The sequence below is a fragment of the Trachurus trachurus genome, assembly GCF_905171665.1.
Source record: "Trachurus trachurus genome assembly, chromosome: 16".
NCBI classification, from domain to species: domain Eukaryota; kingdom Metazoa; phylum Chordata; class Actinopteri; order Carangiformes; family Carangidae; genus Trachurus; species Trachurus trachurus.
This window is the reverse complement of record NC_139902.1, coordinates 12269994-12290902: the sequence shown is the minus strand read 5'-3', so window position 1 is coordinate 12290902 and position 20909 is coordinate 12269994. Positions and strand designations below refer to the sequence as shown.

At 45.2% G+C, this 20909-nt stretch overlaps 1 protein-coding gene across 2 annotated transcripts; it reads right to left on the bottom strand.

The window, feature by feature from the left end:
• Positions 1-16453: 16453 nt before the first annotated feature.
• On the bottom strand, positions 16454-20582 carry fdps (farnesyl diphosphate synthase (farnesyl pyrophosphate synthetase, dimethylallyltranstransferase, geranyltranstransferase)). 2 transcript variants are annotated; one of them, XM_083989578.1, is made up of 10 exons: positions 20447-20582; positions 19834-19986; positions 19593-19733; positions 18602-18682; positions 18394-18516; positions 18228-18316; positions 18063-18135; positions 17878-17955; positions 17664-17798; positions 16454-17193 (listed from the first exon to the last, which is right to left on the bottom strand). In XM_083989578.1, exons 1-10 carry the CDS (start codon positions 20447-20449, stop codon positions 16993-16995), a joined length of 1077 nt encoding a protein of 358 aa, XP_083845704.1. In that variant the 5' UTR covers positions 20450-20582; the 3' UTR covers positions 16454-16992. The 2 variants fall into 2 exon arrangements, with proteins under 2 accessions (XP_083845704.1, XP_083845703.1); XM_083989577.1 differs by lacking the exon at positions 20447-20582 and having other exon boundaries at positions 19834-20437.
• Positions 20583-20909: the final 327 nt, after the last annotated feature.

Sequence of the window (20909 nt, the reverse complement as noted above, 5' to 3'; positions counted from 1 at the left end):
GGGAGGTACAGTACCCATTGTTACACACACACACATGCAAGTGAAAGTGCAGGAGGTGCAGACACGCGGATGTGCTCACACTCTTCCCTGCTTTCACTGCCTCATATGCTGCCATGTGCACGCTCGTACGCACACACACACACACACACACACACACACACACACACACACACACACACACACACACACACACACACACACACCTACACACACACACACACACACACACACACACACACACACACACACACACACACACACACACACACACACACACACACACACACAAAACCCTAACCCAGATAGATAGAGAGACACTAGATGGGTGAGATAGAGCTATTCCTTTCATAAAACCTCAAGATCAATAAATACTACATCCAATAAATTAACAGCTTTCAAACAAACCCATTTAGAGTTATAATCTCACATTTGGAAAAAAAAAAATCCACAAACAAACAAAAAGGCATTAACACAACAGCATGTGTCAACTCATATATTCTGTTTATCTAGACCATATTTCTTGTAAACACCTAGGTATCCATTTGATGGAATTTTATTGTGATCACAAGTTACAAGTCATGAGCACTGGTTTTAACATAATGCTACTGGACTGTTGCCATAGTGACAGTAAGATCATGCTACATGGCATTGACACAATAACATGAAGAAGCTTTGAAGGATGAGCTTTCCCTGATCAATAGCACTGAAAGGTTCCTGCTGAATTCAATGGAGGCTTTTTAGTATCAGGCCTTTTTTTTTTCAGACTCTTATTTTCACTTTGAACTACACTGCCCTTCCAAAAGAAAAAAGTCACACACTCTAATATTTCGTTGGACCGCCTTTAGCTTTGATTACGACACGCATTTGCTGTGGCATCGTTTCGATAAGCTTCTGCAATGTCACAACATTTATTTCTGTCCAGAGTTGCATTAATGTTTCAAAGATTCTCATTGGGGTTAAGGTCTGGACTCTGTGGTCACACTGGATCACATGTCTTCCTTGAAGATGATGGTTCCCCACTATCCTTCCAGTTTGTAATAATGCATTGGATAGTTCCTAACTCAATTTAGTAGTCTCAGAAATCTCCTTAGATGTTTTATTTGCTTGATTCATGCCAATAATTTGACCCTTCTGAAACAGATCAACATCTTTTCCACGACCACAAGATGTGTCTTCTGACATGGTTGTTTAAGAAATGAGACTACATCAGTTACGGTTAAATAAGTTGTTGCCAGCTGAAACATAATCATCCATGCAGTAATTAGGCCTTTCCAATGGGAGGCTCTTACCTATTAGCTTAGCTGAATCCAAGTGGTGACTTTTTTTTTTTTGGACGGGCAGTAATTTTAGGCCTTTAGGTGGCAACTTGCATGAGAACATAAAAATATAATCATGACTTTGTGTAAAATAAACAAAAAGAGGATTTCAGTTGAACATTTAACCATATGCATAGTCATAAATACAGAATCTACAGAATAACTAATAAACTTATGACACAAAACAACATATTTCATATGCGCAACATTAGAGTCAACATATCACTTCCACCACTACCACTTCGACTACCACTATCATAATATCAATGATTATGATCAGCAAACATGGCGGGAAGGGGTCAAAGTTAAATACAAAAGCTGAGGTACGAGGTGAAGACCAGCCACCAAACCTACAGACTTTACAGTAGCAGTTATGAATTACATACATTATGGATTTTCTCATATAATTTCAATAAAGTTCAGATAGTGTTGAACAAGAGCTGAGCATAGTTTGGTGACCCACGTTGGCCCTGTGAGGTTCTGGACGAGTGGAGGGCTTAGCTACAGATTGCTGTTGTCTGATACTATCCTCTTATAACTGTTTGGAACAGATAGATATTTGATGGCATTAATTCAAAGCATTCATGGCACATTGCAATGCATACAGTGTTTAACGGTATGAATAACACTATGTCTAGTTATTTGATGAATATGATGTCAAGACAATGGCAATACATAAAGCACACAAGAGGGAAGATACTGGATTTCATACTTAAAACAAACACATACGCGTCTCTTTTTGCATGTATGACAACCACTTAACGTGTGTGGAAAGCTGCAGATGTGAAGATAAAGATTTAATCCATTCATTATTAATCATCCACTTCCTCGGTGTGGCCACAGTATTAAGCTGCTGCGTGTGTTTCACTACCTGCTTTCTCTTGCTCATCTATCTTTCTATCTATCTTGGTATTAACAATCTCAATTTATGTATCTATATTTATATATATATATTTTTTATGTATATTTATACAGTCAAATATAGTAGCAGAAACATGTCCAACACACATGAACCAGGCGATAAAAGGTGAGACGTCAAGAGGGGTGGAAGGTCAATAGAACACAGATCTACACAGCTACAATTCACTACATTACTACGCAGTATGCAACAGGAGCTATGGCCCCACACCCTGACATGCTCCCTCTCCCCTCGACAGCCCGCCAAGATGTTACTACCAGGCTGTCAACTGTCGCCGCTGATCTGACACCACTTGAATCTGATCGGTGGTTGATTGCACAGAATTACCCCCTGTGATCGTTTTCTCAGATCAGTGGCTAAAGGCGAGGAGGGCCGATATTGAGAAAAGGGCATCTAAAGGGATATTTCACAAAGGTCTTCCAGCGTGAAATGGTCTGAATTTGACTTGAGTCATTATTTCACACCATCTGCTGCATTCCTGCTGCTAAAATCCATTAGTTGAATGCTACCAGACTGGATGGATTGTGATGGGTGGGAAAAAAAACCTCCCATATGTTCATAAAAGGGAGAGAGTGCTGCAGACTGCTCTTGATGAACGTAAAGCACAACAGATGGCGTTATGAACTCAACTCAAACTCCAACCAAGCAAGTGTGAAATATCCCTTTCAGAGTAGAGGAGCCTCACCATCACCTCTCAATACTCGCCTAAAATATATATATATATTTCTTTTTTTTTATTTCTTTTTTTTTATTGATTGAGTGCAGCATTTATGGTGCCGAAGTCACATGATGAGGGACGTGTAGCCAATCGGTACCAGCCCCTCTTTGTCTCCCTGACGACAGCGAATCCAGTCTTGATCGACGCCTCCTAACACCACCAGTTCCTCTCCTCTGCAGAAGCTGAGCTCCGAGCCCGTTCCGGTGTGGTCACACAGCGTTCGTACTGACCTGAGAACAGACAGTAAAGACCCATTTAGGCAAAATAGTCTACATTATACACCAGCTGTCATCCTCAGCTTGGGATGTAGTCCAGTCTGTGAGCCGCAGAGCAGGATCACTCAAAATCAGACTGGCGTCAACAATTATAGTCTTTTAAAAAGCAAAAATTATCACCAGTCCCTAGCGTCATACCAGCTGGTGACGGGACACAGAAGTCATTTTCACATGGACAAATCATGACTCAACAAGAAACCCAGAGGACGGCATGATGGACCCGGCCTAATCTATTACTTTCCAATCCAATTTCATTCTATCTCAGCCAATTAAAATGCAAAGCTCCATCCTTCAAATTACCATGTCCATCATTTGACTTCTCCTTTACCTGAGTGGTCTGGGTCTGTCCTTCATCTCCAGTGTCTCGACCTCTTTCTCTGACTCTGGCTCACTGTCTCCCTGAGGCTCCCCGGCCCTCCTCATCATCGGGGTGGAGCTGCTGCTCACCATTCTGGTCAGGGCCGTAACACCGGGGGCCAACCACTGAGAGGGACGCCTGGAGAGGAGAGGAGAGGAGAGGAGAGGGGTGGAACATGAAAATCAGATTTCGCTGCTGTAATGCACTGTATATCACAGCAGGTCAGCATATTACACATTCACCGACTAACCTGGTTGGAGGTGTGTGACCTGTTGGGCTGTTGGGGCTTTTGGTGGCTCCAAACAGCCGACCCAGACCCCAGGGAACCTGACCACCGCTGCTGACCGGAGCGTAGTCACTTCCTGTCTGGGTCTGGAGGTCCGGCAAATCTGTCTTCATTTCCTCCCTCTTCCCTGCAGACAGGCTCAGCTCAGACAGGTTGTGGCTCAGTCGGCCTCCCCAGCGAATCACAGCCCCCCACCCCTGCTGGATCGCCTATGATAAAAAACAAAGCATGTAAAATCTGCAGGAGGACACAATCATAAATAATTAAAACACTGCATAGTCAAATAAAAGTGGCTACCTGTCCTGCCTGCTGAGCCAGGCTGTCCTCCTCAACATCAGGAGGAGGTAAAGCTCCAATTTCCTTCTCCTGCACCCACAACAGCTGAGGACTCGTCTCACTGAGAGAGACTGAAGCCTTTATGGGTGCAGCACTGACTTGAGTCGACTCCCATGATCCTCCGTTCTTTGGATCAGCCAGTGGTGACTGATGTTCTGGGCTTCCAAAGTCCACCTCTGAGAGGCTTTCAATGTATCTGCTGCCTGTGACTTTGGGCTGGGGGCCTTTGGTTGACTTGCCTGCATCTTGACAGGGTGGACTGGGGATCTCCGGGCCGTGGCTGTCCGGCTCCAGGTGGTGGTGCTGGAAAAGCAGGTCGAGGTTGAAGGTCAACAGGCTGAGAGGCTGCAGCACGAGCAGCAGCTCCTCGAACAGAGACTGGTAGGTGGTCAGGGACAGGCGTATGAAGGAAGTGGGGCGGTAGTATGCCTCCAGCACATCTGAGAAAAGAAGAAACCACTGTTACACATCTGTATGCTCAAAACAGTCATAACATGGAAGTGAAGGAAACTTACCACTGCAGGACTGGAGGTGAGACAGCCAGAAGTCAAGAGACTTGATACTAGAAAAAACAGAGACGAGAAAACTTAGAACTCAAATTGAACATCTGCAGTGAAATAAATGTAATTTATTTTCCGGAATACCTACTTCAGTAGGCCGAGGAGGAACGCATTGAATCTGTGTTTGCTCTGTCTGAGCTGGGGAAGATCCCCCACTCGAACTTGTAGACTGAACAACGCTTGTGTTTTAGGACCTTAAAATTGGGTGGAGGGATAGAAGAGAAAATACACATGTAGAGTCAATAGAGGAACTTACAGAGGCTAGGGAAAAATTGCAGTGAGGCTTGGCACTAAGAGGCCAATCGATATCTGCAGCTGCTGTTCACTTTATTCAGCATTTTAGGCATTAAAATCAACAAGTATTGACTGATGTGTAGACGACCACACAAAGTCCAGAGCTCATTATTATCTACCAAGAAATAAATCCACCAGAAATAAGGGCTTAATATCCAAATCTGAATATCCACATCTAAACAAGTTAATTTTTCTGTGATCCTCGCTATGCTACCTGGCCTGGTGGAGGCCTGGACCAGGCCCCAGGCAGAGTTTGGCCTCCTGCCTGCAATCAGGTCACTCTGGTGGGGTTTCAATCCATCGGTCAGCAAGCTGTGCAGGGCGGGGCAGAGGCACTGCAGCACCAGACGGCCCAGAGATGGATTTATAGTGCTGTCTCCTGATAACGCCTGCGAGGAGAGGAGAGGAGAGGAGAGGAGAGGAGAGGAGAGGAGAGGAGAGGAGAGGAGAGGAGAGGAGAGGAGAGGAGAGGAGAGGAGAGGAGAGGAGAGGAGAGGAGAGGAGAGGAATGAGGAGCATGGGAGGAACGCATGGTGGGGGTGAAGTGGGATGGGATATGGGAAAAGATGTGCAGTGATGTGGAGAGACAGGAGAAGAGATCAGAAAGGATGACCCAAGACAGGGAGGGAAGGAAAATGGGACACATACATTGGGGGTTGAGAGAAACGGAGCGGAGGATCGGTATGATGTGATGAGAGGTGATTTGGGAAGGGAGTTTGGAGTTAGTTTACATAGAAATTATTGCATCTACGGGACTGGGTTATCTAAAGATATTCTAGTACCTTGTTAACTGAGAGAGACTGAAGAGAGACGGAACAAAACATGTGGAGTCAGAACAAGAAGAAAAGGGAGGGAGATCATTTTCAGAGATGCACAAGACATTCATCACAACATGACATTTTCTCTACATACAAAGACATTGATAACATATAATTAGAATGAAATCTGCCTGGAGGACAAGCCTCTTGACGTGAAACAAACAAAAACAACTCAATTCAGTCATTCAACACCGACTGACCTTCTGAACGACAGTCCGAGAAGAGCTGAACTGGGCCAAAATGGCTTCCACTGCCACACTGACCGCACTGACCAGAGCTGGAAGAAGAACAATGGTGTACAGTTACACACAGAAAGGATGAGTCGGGTCAAAGACAGCGATGCACAGCTGGGCAGGCGACAACCCACACCTTTCTTCTCCTGCAGACACAGAGAGGACAGGCCCAGACCTCTCATTGGAAACTTCACATCTTCGCCCATCCAGGACGTCTCTGCCCTCTGTACGGAGCCGGCGAATGAGACACTGCGAACAGCTGACAGCGACAGTGAGAGAGTGATTACTCGGTGTACAAATTATAAGGGAAAAAAATCCAACATAAGCAAAATTAATCACCACAGACAGAAATGCCGTAACTAAAATATATCAATGTTATTAGTAAAAGCAATTAAGCAGTGGAGAAGCATTGGATAAAAGGCAGATAGAAGCAGATGGTGCTACTGACAACAAACAGAGAGTGAACACATTCTTGTTGACTGTGGTGAGCGTTCAACATCTGGATCTGTGAAGACAACTTCTTGTCTGCATCAGGAATAAACAAGATCCCATGCATTAACCTCCACTCCCACAAATACACTCCCACAAACACTCGCACGTACTTGATAAAAGCATAAGCATACACAGGAGAAACTGCTGAGCAAGAAGGGAAACAACTGAGCTACCACAAGAATCGGGTAAGATAAAATAACACATGTGCAAAAGGTGGGTTTTGTATATACATACTCATGTTTATATAAAAAGGAGTTATATAAACCAGTTACGTAAATGCAAACATTCATCTCATGAATGGGATGCGGTGAGTCACATTTATTTAACACTCCAGCACCAGCAACCAGCTATTTGGGTTGTGCTTTGCATGAAATGCATGTGTCAATTTCAACACAGCGTGCAACAACACAGAAACAGACAAGACAAGATGGACACAAAGACAGACAGATAGCAGAGACAAAGACAGAGAGAGAGAGAGTGATGAGTGTGACTCTAGACAACCTCCAACAAGAACAGCTGTTACCCTTCTGAAGGCCTTTTGCAAATTTGAAAGGACAGCGTAGATAAGATGTATCAGATGACCTGCGGGGAGCTGGCTTCTGATGCATAAAGCAGCTAGTTTCCCCCGTTCTTTCAAATCTGCAAATCCCCCAGGTTGACAAAAGTGACAAAAAGTGTGAGGGAAACCATACCCAGAGCAGAAAACAAAGACTGAAACAGATGGTAAGAGAGACAGAGAGACAGAGAGATGGACAGACAGACGGACAGACGGACAGGCAGGCAGACAGACAGACGGACTGACAGACAGGCAGACAGACTGACAGACAGACAGACAGACTGACATGCATGCAAGCTAGGTGTCAGACAAAGAGAGAGAATGTAAGATGTAGGGAGGCAGAAGAGAGAGAGAGAGAAATCTTACTCGCCACGCGTGACTGCGGAGGAGCCTGGTTGAGTTTTGGGGGTAGGGGGGGCGCCCTGGGCGGTATAGGAGGGTAGAGGTTTGGATAGTAGAGGGGAGCAGCGAGGGCAGGCAAGGTGTGCGAGCGGGGGAAAAGCGGTGAGCTGAGGCAGGAGCCTGCTGAGCCTGGGGGGGGCGCTCCGGGACGGTGGGGAGGGGAGAGGGCTCCGATGGGGGAGAGACGAGGAGGAGCGCCCCTGTGCAGGGGGCAGTTCTTAGGGTGGTACAGGTAATAGGTGGGGAGAGGAGGGAGCTCTTTGGATGTCCTGGCCTTGTTAGTGTTGTGGGTTTTGTGTGAGCGTGAGCCCTTTTCTGAATACAGGGAATCCTTAGCACTGATCCTGTTTGAATGCGTCATCATGACATCTATGTTCTTGTATGGAGTGGTGCAGCCTGGTGGCTCAGAGGTGCCACAGACAGGTGTATCTGTTTCAGTGTGTGTGTCATGCTTCTGCTCTGAGTCACTGCAGTAGAGAGAGTCCAAATTACTAATAGAGTCAGACACAAACTCCCTTTCATTAGTTTTGGAATCGCTGATGGATTGGTTTGCCGAGAGTGTGTTTTGCTTCTCATAATCATGAGCCAGGGAATCGCAGTTAAACCCAGGGCTTATATCAGTGCTGGAATCATCTCCGTGGATACGAGTTGAGCTGGCAGCGGGGGTCCACTGTGTGCTGCAGTGTTTGTCTGTCGACTCCCTGCCTACGTGGCTGTGGGGCCTGGGATCTGCAATGGGTTGAGAGTTACAGTAGCCTCGGCGATAGGGAGGGAGGGCATTGTGGAGGAAGTAGGGTTGGGAGGACTGGGCGAGGGACAGTGGGGGTGAGGAAACTGCTTATAGGGGAAAGGTCAAAAGGCCAGAAATTGTAAGGTGCAGCAGTTTAAATGGGGAGGGCAGGCGCACAAGCAAAGTGATATGAGGGAGTGAAGCAGAACCATGGACAAACAATGGAAACAACAGAATGGGATGGAGAGGCGAGGGAAATTAACCAGAGTAAAGTAAAAAAAAAAATGTGGCAACGAAATGGGAAGGAGAGAGAGATGCAGAAAATGTTAGTGTCAGTCGAGAGAAAAATGCACATTCATGAATGTATTCCAGCAGAAATCGTCATCATGTAAACATCATGCAGTAATGCGGTATCTTGACGAGTCAAATAGTTGATTGACATTTACAAATTGACAGTGTATGACAGTCAATGGAGTTGACTCATGAACAGCAATAACGACAGTCTCTTCGCCCAGAGGGGCTAGAACACAAAAGGAAATGATACCACTGCAATAAAGGAACATTTTCCAGCTGGATAGTAGAAAAAAATAGAAACACTCAATCAGCCACTCTATTCATTCACCATAATGAAAATGCCACTATCAATCAAAGATGTAACATACTTCATTATACAAGTCTTCTTCACGGCATCTGCTTTCACTTTCTATTTCTACACACATGCATTTTAAGTTTTGAATACTAGGTATAAGACACCACAGTGAGTTAAGTACCGGTCCTTATGATAAATGGCTCATACTTTACTGCAGTGCTTGCCATCATCACCTCTGGATCACCTTCTCTTTCGCTTCCTGTTCTCTGCCTTTGTTTCTCTCTCTCTCTCTGTCTGTCTCTCCCTCTCCTAGCCCGCCACCCCTCCCCTCTGCACCGGTACAGCATACAGTGTAATGCTGAGTCAGTCAACAGATAACGGAGTTCTGCCTGTTCCTGCTCAATCACCGTGACTGTCTCTGTGGCGCTCCAGAGACTGTGGCAACACAGTTTTCATTACACACTATTTATTGCCTGTGACGGACTGCTACGCTGTGGGCTACAAAATGAGCTAGAAAGCAACCATACCTTGGTTAGACTTGGGCTGTCTTTGAACTGTGAGCAACACATGATACTTCCTATTTTTCCCCTACACTGGCTCTCAGCCATTGGTCCATGTACTAAGATCCACCCCTTGGGCTCTTAAAGGTGTACACATCTGCTGCTGCCATGGCCACCACACCTCAATGCAGTGATTTGGGGGAAATTTCTCCAGTATTTAAGTCGGTCATTATCATAATCATTAAGACTACACAGGCAAATGAGAAATAATGTTTAAGTACAGACACAACTGGCACAGAAATAGTTACCTTAACAAAATCAACAGCCAGTTGTTACTGGGAGAGGTCAGACAGTTTTTTAAAATGACCACATCCTGCTGTATGTAGACATTGCCAATCTAATCTTTAATTTCTATGTGGCCTACTGCAGCACTGCCTGGGATGGGTAACTTGATCTGAGCTATCTGTGCCACCCTAGGGAGCAAGTGGGGGGTGGGTGAGGAGGCAGGATAGACAGCAAGGGAAAAACATGTAAACAACCTGAGCTGATGAGATTTAAAACGAGCCTACTACAACTGGGAAAGAGAAGGCGAATGTAAATTTACGAACTTAAAGAAAACAAAATAGATATGAGCTATGTGTTGGATGGAGAAAAGAGAAAGAGAAAGGTGGTGAGCTCAGTGGGGCCTCCATTATCCCCCTCCCCTCGGCCTGAAGTGGATGAATAATTGAATAAGGCAGTGGTGACATCACACTCTGATAACCAGTACAGGAAATACTGGCTGGAAAGTTTCCAACCTCTTCGTTCTCCTCAAATTACCTTCACTCCACTCCCTGTCTTCATCCCTCCATCTCACTCCTCTTGTTCTGCTTCTTCTCCAGCTTCGATTGTCCCGTTTATCCCTCACCATCATTTATCCATCACATCATCATCACCATTATGCATCATCCCTTTCTGACTCATGCTCATCCTCCATCTCTTTGCTCTCGTTCCATGAATCAGCTCCATAAATGTCTCTACATTTTCATCTCGCATTATTTTCTATTTCTTTCTATTGTCCCGTCCAAGGATGTTATTTGTGCACCACTGAGAATGTGAACAAGCTGACCATCTTCCTCCATCTGTTTGTCAGTATCTGCCCATATCAGAGTTGTCATGGTGTCCACTAAGTTACACAAGCTTATTCTGATTATTATTTTCTCACATTCACACACAAAAGTGTACACCCATGCACGCACACACACGCACACACACACACACACACACACACACACACACACACACACACACACACACACACACACACACACACACACACACACACCAGATAACATTATTATCATCATCATCATATAATTCATACTGACCTGTAGTTCTTGAATGGAAGGACCTTTCTCCATCGGCACATCCTCTCACCTCCACCTCCACCTCCACCTCCTCTTTTTCTTCTTCCTTCTCTTCCTTCAACTCCCTCTTAACTTCCTCACCCTCCCACTCTCTGCCCATGGTCCACAGGCTGCTGTCACTGACTGAGCAACCAATTTTCTGCGAAGGGCACAGCTCCAGTTGACCGCCCTCCTCGTCAGCCCTCTGGAGCATTTCCTTCAGAGCAGCCATTGAGGTGAGAGCTGGCGGCGGCTGCATGAACAGGGCCTGAGCCTGAGAGGTGTATTCCCATGGGATGCCATCACAGCTTGCCTTCTCTCTTCTCCACTTCAAGTTGTACAGTATATCTGGATCTGGGGTGATGACTGTCGGGTCGGGGTCTGGATCAGTGATCACCTTTGTTGGCGGGGAACTGTTCTTGTTGCGGAAACGCAGCTCTTTGAAGGTTGTGGTGACCTTTGGAGCCGACCCTGGAGATGACCCTGACGAACTGAGCTTCTTTTGGGTTTCCATAATAGATTTTCTCATGTCCGTGGCCGGGGGCTGTGGCGGGGCGTCACAATCTGGTGTGAATGCTATGAGCCAATCAAATCGTTCGGGTTGTGCAGAGTTGGCAGAGAGAGTGCTGACTTTGGGGTGTGGCAGAGACGGGGGGATTGGGGGCAAGGGGCGAGGAGGAGGTGGAGGGGGAGGTGAATCTGGTAACTCAGGAGGATAGTGGAAAGTCTCAAAGCTCATGTTCTTCACTTTACCCTCTTGTGTATTGCTAAAACCGGTGCTGTAGTAATGGTCGGAAGTCATGCCGCTGTTCCTCTTCCTTCTTCTTGCCATCTCTGTGAAGGAGGTGGTCCTGTGTGCGTCCTTGCTCTCCTCTTTCTTTTTGCCTTCTTCGACTATATCTACTCTTTGATCCCCATCCAACTTGGCTCTCCTGCTGCATACATCTTGATCCATGAATTCAGTGTCACCTTCCTTCTCCTCCCTGTCTTTTAGTCTGAACTCATGACGTGACTCCAAAGATCTAGAAGAAAGGTGATTATCTCCGTCTCCCTCGTCCTCTAACCCTCCCACACAGACACCGAGCTCTGGGCTGAGTTTGAGGAGCTCGGCTTGGGTCAGTCCTGCAAGCATCAACAACTTCCGAATCTCTACATCCAGGGCGTGGAAGGAGGGGGGAGGAGGCAGGGCGGGTGGAGGTGGTATGGCCGGGGGAGATGTAGAGGAGACTGAGATAACAGGTGGAGGAGGAAGAGGTGGTGGCCGAGTGGTGGGGGGCGGTAGGGACAGCGGGGTCTTTTCCTGTTCGGCTTGAAGAGCAGCAAGCCGCTGTGCCTCCTTCCTGGCAAGGTGGCGCTTCCGAGGCGGGGGTATGGGGGGAGTTGGGGTTGGGATCGCTGGAGGTGGAGAAGGAGTGGTGTATAAGGTGAGGTAAGGTACTGGCTTAGAGGCAGGAAGAGGAGGAACTGATGGTGGAGATGGAGGAAGGGGTTTCTCGCACCTAAAAGTGGTGAATGTGGGGGATGACGAGTTCGGAGAGAAAGTAGATAATGTTGGAGAGGTGGAGACGGCCATGGAGGTGGTCTCCCTGCTGATATTGATGTAGGTGTGGAGGTACGAGCTCACGCTAGCATGACGTGCGGGAGGTTTAGGGGGTCTCGGTGGAGGCTCGACGGGGGAAGGGGTGAGGGAATCTGGAGCGAGAGGATCTTCGCAGTCTGACGGAGCAGTCAGGTCGACCCCGGCATCTGAGAACTCCTGGGACTCTCCCATCATTCCCCCAGGATTTTTATACAACTTCCAGGGAATGTCGATGTTGCCCATTTCATCCATGACATCGGAGAGGTCCTGTTCCTCCAGATCAGCGAGATCAAATCCCTTCTCATGGAGTTTGGCGATGTAGGCCAGTTTTACCTCTCTGTTCACCTTCTCCAAGCGATCCAGGTGATCTAACCGATCTCTGAGAACATCCCAGTGCTGTTCCCCCTCCAGATCCCAACGAGCCACTTGGATCACCTGACTGAAGCGCTCCATTTTCCCAAACTCCCCTACTGACTCTAGAAAGTCAAGCAAACCTAGTTTGGTGGCTTCAGAATCCCCTACGACTCCTATATAATCAGGAGATGGGGAGTCCAGGGCTGAGGGGTAGCCCTCATCTGGGGAGCAAGGGGGAATTGGGGAATGAGACGCTAAGGTGAAGGGGTTGCGTCCAAGAGGAAGGGATGGGGGTGAACGTGCAGGAGGCTGGCACTCGGGGGCTTCACGATGAGAACGGTCTTTGGGGGACAGAGCAACAGAAAGATTATCTTGGTCATGGGAAGAGCAGATGGAGGCGGATTGATCTGCACAGTCAGACTCCAGATCAGAGCAGGAGCTGATGGAAGTGGAGGAGGAGGAGGTAGAGGAGGTGAGCGAGAACTCCAGGAGGGAGGGGGGACAGTCACAGCATGAGGGCACCAGAGTGTCATCATCATCGTCATCGTCATCATTGTCATCATCAATATCAATGTCCCCACTGCTCTCTTCCTCGTCATCTTCTTCCTCCACCTTTACATTTTTCTTGTTGTCCAGGTTTTCGCTTTCATCTGCATTTTTGTCTTCGTTTTCCAGACCGGCAGCGGGGCAGGGCTCCAGCTGTGCCTGCGCTTGGGATGGAGGCTGACGCTGCTCCTTGGCCCCTGTCCCATCCTGCCCCTGGGGCAACAGGGCCGGAGGAGGAGGAAGCTGTAGTTGCTGTCTGATGGAGATGGTGTTGTTGTTATTGTGGTTATGGTTGAACATACTGTTGTTGTCTTGTGGGGAGCGGCCATCGCAGCACAGACACGGGAGGCTCGGCTCGTTGCAATTTGGGTCAAGAGGGAGAGCGGCTGGAAGCGGAGGGGGCGGAGCAGCTGCAGGTGCAATTTTGGTTGCTGCTGATGCTCGAGAATTCTTGGGTTTGGGTTTAGCTGCCTTGGAGATGGTGGTACCCTGTTTCTGAGAGCTAAACCTGGACTGGGTTACCGGAGCTCGAGGCTGCACGCCTACCCTGGTCCTGGTGGGCGTAGCAGCGGGGCCTTTGGTGGCTCGGCGTGGGGAGGATGTGGTGATTGTGTTCATGTTTTTATCCTCCCTCTGAAATCCAGGGCCATGAGACTTTGGTCCGGCCAAGGTATTGGTTCGTCTGCTGACGTCAAAGCGCCGTGGCTTTGGAGGCTGAGAGGAACTGCTAGAGGACTGCATTGTGGGAATTAGAGTTTTTTAGGATGCTCTGATATTTCTGTTGCTATAGAAACTAGTGTTGTAAAGACTGGAGGGATCCAAACAATGACGCGCCGTGACGGTCACATCTTGGCTTCACTCCCAAGATCCTGTAACATCAAAGGAGACACACAGTGAATAACGACTACGAGCAAACTCTGCTCATCAAAGACCATTTTCTTGCTCTACGATGTTTTCATATTAGACTAAGACTTTGAAGTAAAAACCCATCGTCTGGACTATTCATTAAATCCCAATTGCTTTTAGGCTTTTTATAATTACCACGGCCCAAGTCCTGTGAGGACACATCGGTGATACGAACACACACAATCCAATAAGAACAAAAACACATCATGAAGCATCAGCACTCATGGTTAATAATTAGACCCGAGTCAACTCATAAATTAACAGAAAATATAATCAACCACTATTACGATGAAGACTTGTTAGTCCCAGCTTCTCAAATCATGGCATTTTAAGATGAATGCTTTGAACATTTGAACTGAATATCATGAGACTGTTGTTCAGACATCTGAAAATGATTTAAAAAATATATGTAGCCGAATAGCATTACATTTTTGAAGCATCTTTTTGATGACAACATCAAGCTGCTACAAAATAATTGTTTTTTTGCTGTATTTCAGTAAATAAATACTTAAATATGTACATAACAGAAGTGCTGCTTCATCCGTGAGCTGTTTTTTCAGTGTATGCGTCCACAGTGTTATGCTCCTTGGTTTTTCAGGTATTATCTATGCAAAATCAAACACCCACCCACACACACATCACATAAAATGGTCCTCTATGAAAATAATCATCAGCTAATTTGTAGCTTAATAAATGTCACACGTCGCCTTCATCTGTTCTGCTCAGCTTCACTGAGCTCTGGTATTCATGAGTTTACAGTAGTCAAGCTGTCTCCATCTGTGCCATGTCCATTTTTACAAGCAGGCAAGAGGCAGCAAGATCTAGATCAAAAGAAATGACGTACAGTATAGGCTATACTATATCAAAAACACCATACCTGGGGCAATGACTGAACATTAGGCACATTTAACTGGAGCATGAAATAATCAGACAGCAGCACTGAACATCACCAAGTCTGTCTTTTTTTTTTTAAAGCCCATCCACCGAAGGCTATTGCTCACATATTCCTCCACAGTGCCCTTCACATCAGTGAGGAATACAAATCGCTCAAGTGCTTGCTTACACGGGGCCTTCGTCTGAATGGCCATTACGGACAATACAGCCTTGAAATAAAACAAAAACACAACGGATCATCATATGTAATCTAACCTGTCCCGAGCACAGTATTCACCCCTGCATTTATTGATCCCACAGACAGGGCTGATGGAGACAGGGAGGAGAGGAGGAGGAGGAGGGCGAGGGGGGAGGGGGAGGAGGGAGGAGGGGGTACCTCCAACCGCATCGCCCTGATACACCTAGGCCCATCCACCCTGATCATAACTCAAATAATGCTCCTATGTTCAGATGCGCATCGAAATGCATAATAACATCTAACGCATTCACGCATAAAGAGCGTTAAAGACACATCAGTGTTGAGAGCTGAATTGCATGTTTCCAGATCTACGCAGCCTCTGTGTGGGAACAGGAGGCTAAATAGCTCAGACCCGAGGCAGCCGCGCAGCCTCATTTTAAAATATAACATAAAATGACCTAAATACATAGCAGAAAATAAGATGGCACTCGACTCACGATCAGATTCAGGTAAAGATGGATGAAGGTCTCCATCTCGTCGGGCTCTCTCGCATCCCAGTCCGTGAGAATGTGAGGCTCTCTGTCGACGCTCACAGCCTCAGCATCCGTCTTCTCGCGAGCATCCAACAAACCAACTACCCCCCCCCCCCCCCGCCCACCCCCTACGCCGACCAAACCACACCCCTTCCTTGCCTTATCATCATATCCAATTTATCTTCAGTCATTTTCAGTTTAACCTCCTTTCAAGAACTAATTTTTGAGACCAAGTGTTAAGTGGGAGACGCTCATTTCCTTTCTTTAAAAAAATAAAATAATAATAATCACACCATCTCCCATTCACTCATGCATTCATTAGTTTGCCTTTACGGAAATTAACTTACAGCCAGCTACCATTCATTTTAGTCACTGATCAGATCTGTCGATAACATTCTTCATAATACACAAATTTAGTTCATTTGAAAAAGTCAAATCTCAGAGTCAGTAACCCAAACATATTCAGTTTATTTTCAGGCATGAAATTAAAGGGATAAAATCATTATGTATCAGGATCCTAAACCAGAGAACTTCATCTTTGTTGAAGAAATTGTTGCATTAAAAATGTTGATCATCTTTTTAATAATTGATTGATTGACAACCCACACAAAAAAACAAAACAAAACAAAACAAACAAAAAACCACCAGGATGAAAAAGACTGAATAATGCTGGGCATATATTATTTATTTAAAACAATGACATCCAGAATCAATATAAAAAAATATAGAATTAACACAGCTGATCAGCTGATCAGGCTCGAACCTCTGTCCACAATCAGGACACGTCTACTGTCCTGTCTGTGTTGTCCCTCTTCGTTCATTACCAATTAATACATCTATTATTCTATCACCAAAACTGTTTCACTATAGCATTTTATTTGTATCTTTATCTTGTCAAGCATTCCTCGAGGTAGATAAATGGGAAAGCTTGCTTAATCCATGTGACACTGCCCACTAGTCATCCTCATGTCAGTGACTGGTTACAATGCACATTATGCACTACAGTAGGTTCAACAAATAGAACTGAAGAGAGAGGCTGTTTGATGACAGCAACATCCAAATATCTACAAACCACTGAAAATCTAAGAAACTTTCTGCAGGATTTCAAAACACAATAGTCCTGTTTGGAAACCTTGTCTCATCTGAGAGGAGCTCATTTGTCCACCATGATGAGTCAAAGGTGAACCTGGCCGATTCTCGACACAACGTTTAGGCTAGCTTTCAGTCATTCCCTTTCACTTGTTCCTCTTGTAGATTTTCTTGGCAAAGTTGAGGAAGACTGAGTGAGGAAGGTTCTGAGCGTGACAGGCGATGAGTTTCTGTAGCCGCTGGTAGCTCTCATCTTCATATTTGTGGTACAGTGTCGGCATTTGCAGGGTGTTGTACAGTGCTTTGACCTTTTCTACACTGGCTTCATCGTGGCGTGCGTAAGATGCCTGAGGAGAAGATAAAGATGAAGTCAACTTTTGCCTGTGTTTCAAAACATACCAAATACTTGGGGAGTTCAAATTTAAAAACAAAGGCAGTACCACTCTGCAAATAGTTTGACTGTAATCATCTATTTCACAACTAATAATGACAAAAATTACTATTTTTGTTTGTACTGCTTGGATTAGATTGTTAACCTCCGTATTTCTATGGATGGCATTTGTTATAGGTACACGGTTTCATTTAGAATAAGCAACAGTGCTATTAGAGTCATTTACAATTGGCTGATTGAGACTCATTTCACAACAGTGGAAGCGAGTAATGAGCATCGACATAATTTTTTAAGATGGATAACCACACTTCCTTAGTTTAATCTGAATATATTTGAGTCACAATATTTGAGTCTTTGCACACAACTCAATTACATTATATCAAAGCCTATCTTAAGTGTTTAAATAGAAAGGGCTGTTAGTCTGACCTCCAGCTCTGCTCTCTGTGCAGGAGTCATAATTTCCAGGGCAGTCACCACCAGCCAGCTGCATTTGTTATCTTGGATGTCTGTACCAATCTTTCCTGTCACCGCAGGGTCACCATAACAGTCCAGGTAGTCGTCCTGTAAATGACATACTAATGGTTATTGCATATTATCCAATATGTGGTGTGAAAGAGAGACAATGTGCAAAAGTAATTACCTGTATCTGAAAAAACTCTCCCATCTCAAGCAAGATGTGTTTGGCATTATTGTGTTCCTCTTCGCTACTGATTCCTGCCTACATCGGGATGGCAAGATAGTTTACTCAAAGGTTTGTAACATCAATATCATCACCACCATGACCATGACTTTGTTGTCATGTGTTTACAGGATAAACACACTTACCATGTACATTGCAGCTGCCACTGGGAGGTAAAAAGAGTAAAAGGCAGTCTTGTACTTTACGATAGCTTTGTACCTGAAAGACAAGGAGAGAAATCTTTAGATTTATTTGCTATGGTAAACAATATTCTTCTGTCTAAATTTACCTAACTGTTTTCACTTCATTACCTTTCCATTGTGAACCTGTTGAGATCAATCTGACCAGGAGGGGCTGTCATGAGGTCCAGAGCTTGGCCGAGCTCCGTCTGGAAAGATGTCTGAAGCACACGGAAATATAGTCAGCATCCTGTGTTTGTATGCGTGTGCCCATGTAATCAATCAGAGCTTTTAATACCTCTGTAAACAGCTCCAACAGGTGGACATAGTATGGCTGGTCCCGGCAATGTCTGCGTAGTAGTCTGTAGATTGACGCCTCCAGAAGAAATGAATCATTGATGGCATCCAGACCAATTCCATCCTTCAAAATAAGCAAAGCAGGATTGACATGAGAAACTGAGCAGACCATTAATAGAGAAATATAAATCATTACACACTAGTCTGACCTTCTTATACCAGCAGGGCTGTCCCCTCCGAGTCACAGATGCATCCATGATATCATCTGCCACAAGGAAAAATGCCTGAAGCTGCAAGAAAAAAAGAGACACAGCTGCAACACTTAATGACTTACAGGAGGTAACACCCATTACAAAGTGTTATTACAACAGTCAGCCTGACTCTGTGCTTAAGAGATGAAGTTTTAGTGACACTTTAGGCAGCACTTGAGAATAGACAAAAAAAAAACAATGCAAACAAAAATATGGATCTATAAGGCCAGAGTCTGAAGAAAGTAAATACATCAGCAATGTTAAAATGGGAAGTAGACAAATAGATTGTGTAAATTAAGTGGTTTGAAGAACTCTCAGAGCTCGACTCTGCTCACCCAGTGTATCACAGTTGTTTTTTTGATGATCTATATTCATGATTTTGTAACATAAGATATGTTTAGACATATATAAGGAGAGGGGGTGGGAGTTTATAAGTTTTACTTCTTCTCACTCCTTTTCGAATATGTATTCTATTTTTTTCATGTTTAAATGTTTTGTCTTATTCTCTTTTTTTATTACTTTATTTTCATATTCGAAATAAACATTTCAATCAATCAATCAATCAATCAATCAATCAATCAATCAATCAATCAATCAATCAATTGATTGATTATAAACTTAAGACTGAGGTATGGCCATAAAAATATACTGAGATTGTACTACAGACTGACTAACAGAACTGATGTTATACTATATTTCATTATTGTACAATATCAAATTATATTTAAGACCTATTTGTCGTTACAAAAGACACAAATCTTTAACCGTAAAATAAAGGAAGGACCTATAAGGATTTTGTGCATATTTAAAGCAGTGGGACAAAGCATGTGGAAAATTCATGTGAGGGCACTTGTCATTCAAGACAACAGCACACCTTTTGACGACAGTGCACCTGCAATGAAGCAATGTGATCTATTTATCACTTTAACATACAGTAACATACACTTACCAACTCTATGCACCAGCCAACCAACAGGGCCCGCTGCACAGTGTCCTGGGTGAGCTCAGTGGGTGGGAGAAGCTGCCTCAGTGAGCCAATCACAGACAGGCCTCGGTTCCTCTTTCCTCCGGGGGAATTGTACACCAAGACCTATGGGCAAAACGTGCAGGGAAAGGGGGGGTTACGCGAGGGGCAGTAGTGTTTAGCACTTGACAGACAAGAGAGGAGTCATCATCATAACCTAACTTACCTCTCTCAACCTGTTCAGAGCGTCCGACAGCGCGGGATCAGCGAGGTCCCTCTGTGTGAGCTCAGTGACCAGCTCATCAAACTGGTCCTCAAACAGCTGAGTGTCCGACAGCAGCGCTTTCTTGGTGTGCGTCCCGTTGCAAGTGCCGTCTCCCTGGAAAGACGAGGTGTACAGCAGAAGAGACGTGTGTTGTTTTAACCTGAGCGGTGACACAGCTAGCCACATTTTTGTGGTGTTAATGACCACGCTGAGCAGTCGTCTCATTCCCGACCAGCCGACGAAGTGTCCTACTACCAACCAGCGGTAAATAAGCTGCGGTCTGTCAGACTGTACCAACTGGTCCTCCAGACATCACACCGCGTTACAAACTTGTTGTTCCGGGTGAGGAAAAACACTGAGTTAGCCCCATGGCCTCATATCCCTAATACCAGTTAGCAAGAGCACGGATTATGTGAAGAGAGTTACTATTATTAGCTAGCAAGTTCCGTTGTCAGGAGAAGAAACGTTAGCTGGCGTTAAGTCTACATTTTCATCCTGCATCCAGGCGTTAACTAAATTAGCAATAGCATACCGAATCAACACAGTTTTTGTTCGTACACATGCCTCTACATACCATGATGATACAATCCTGTTATCCCGAACTGTTCGCTGAAATGTAGAAGAAAAGCTTCTCTTGAGTTTTTTAGTCTTGATGTACACCTGAAGCCTGTGAACGTCTCCTGAAACCAGGATGTGTAAACTGTAGTTCGCTGTCCCGCCACCGTCCGTTTTATTATAAAGCGACAGAACTAGGTTTCCCAGGATTCCTTGCGAGTAGTGCGTGGGGCGTGGACTTCGAAGGCTCCATTTGACATTGAGCGTTTTCATTGGCTGATGGTATCGAACCAGGATGGGCTTTCACGTAGCCTGGCCAATAGGATTTGAAGAGAGGCGGGGTTTAAGTGGAGTGGTCTGCTTCAAGTATTGTCATCAGAGTTTTACTGACTGAAGAGAAAAACTTCAATAAAAAAAGGGGGACAAAATAATTTTTGGGATTTTCCCTTAAAAATGTATAAAACATAAACATTGGTATTTTA

Coding starts and splice junctions, on each gene's coding strand:
- fdps (XM_083989577.1), bottom strand. CDS start 20,097: ATGAGACGACTGCTCAGCGTGGTCATTAACACCACAAAAATGTGGCTA. Junction 17,956..18,062: donor TGGCAGCTGCAATGTACATG/GTAAGTGTGTTT, acceptor ATCCCGATGTAG/GCAGGAATCAGTAGCGAAGA. Junction 17,194..17,663: donor CACAGAGAGCAGAGCTGGAG/GTCAGACTAACA, acceptor TCTTCTCCTCAG/GCATCTTACGCACGCCACGA.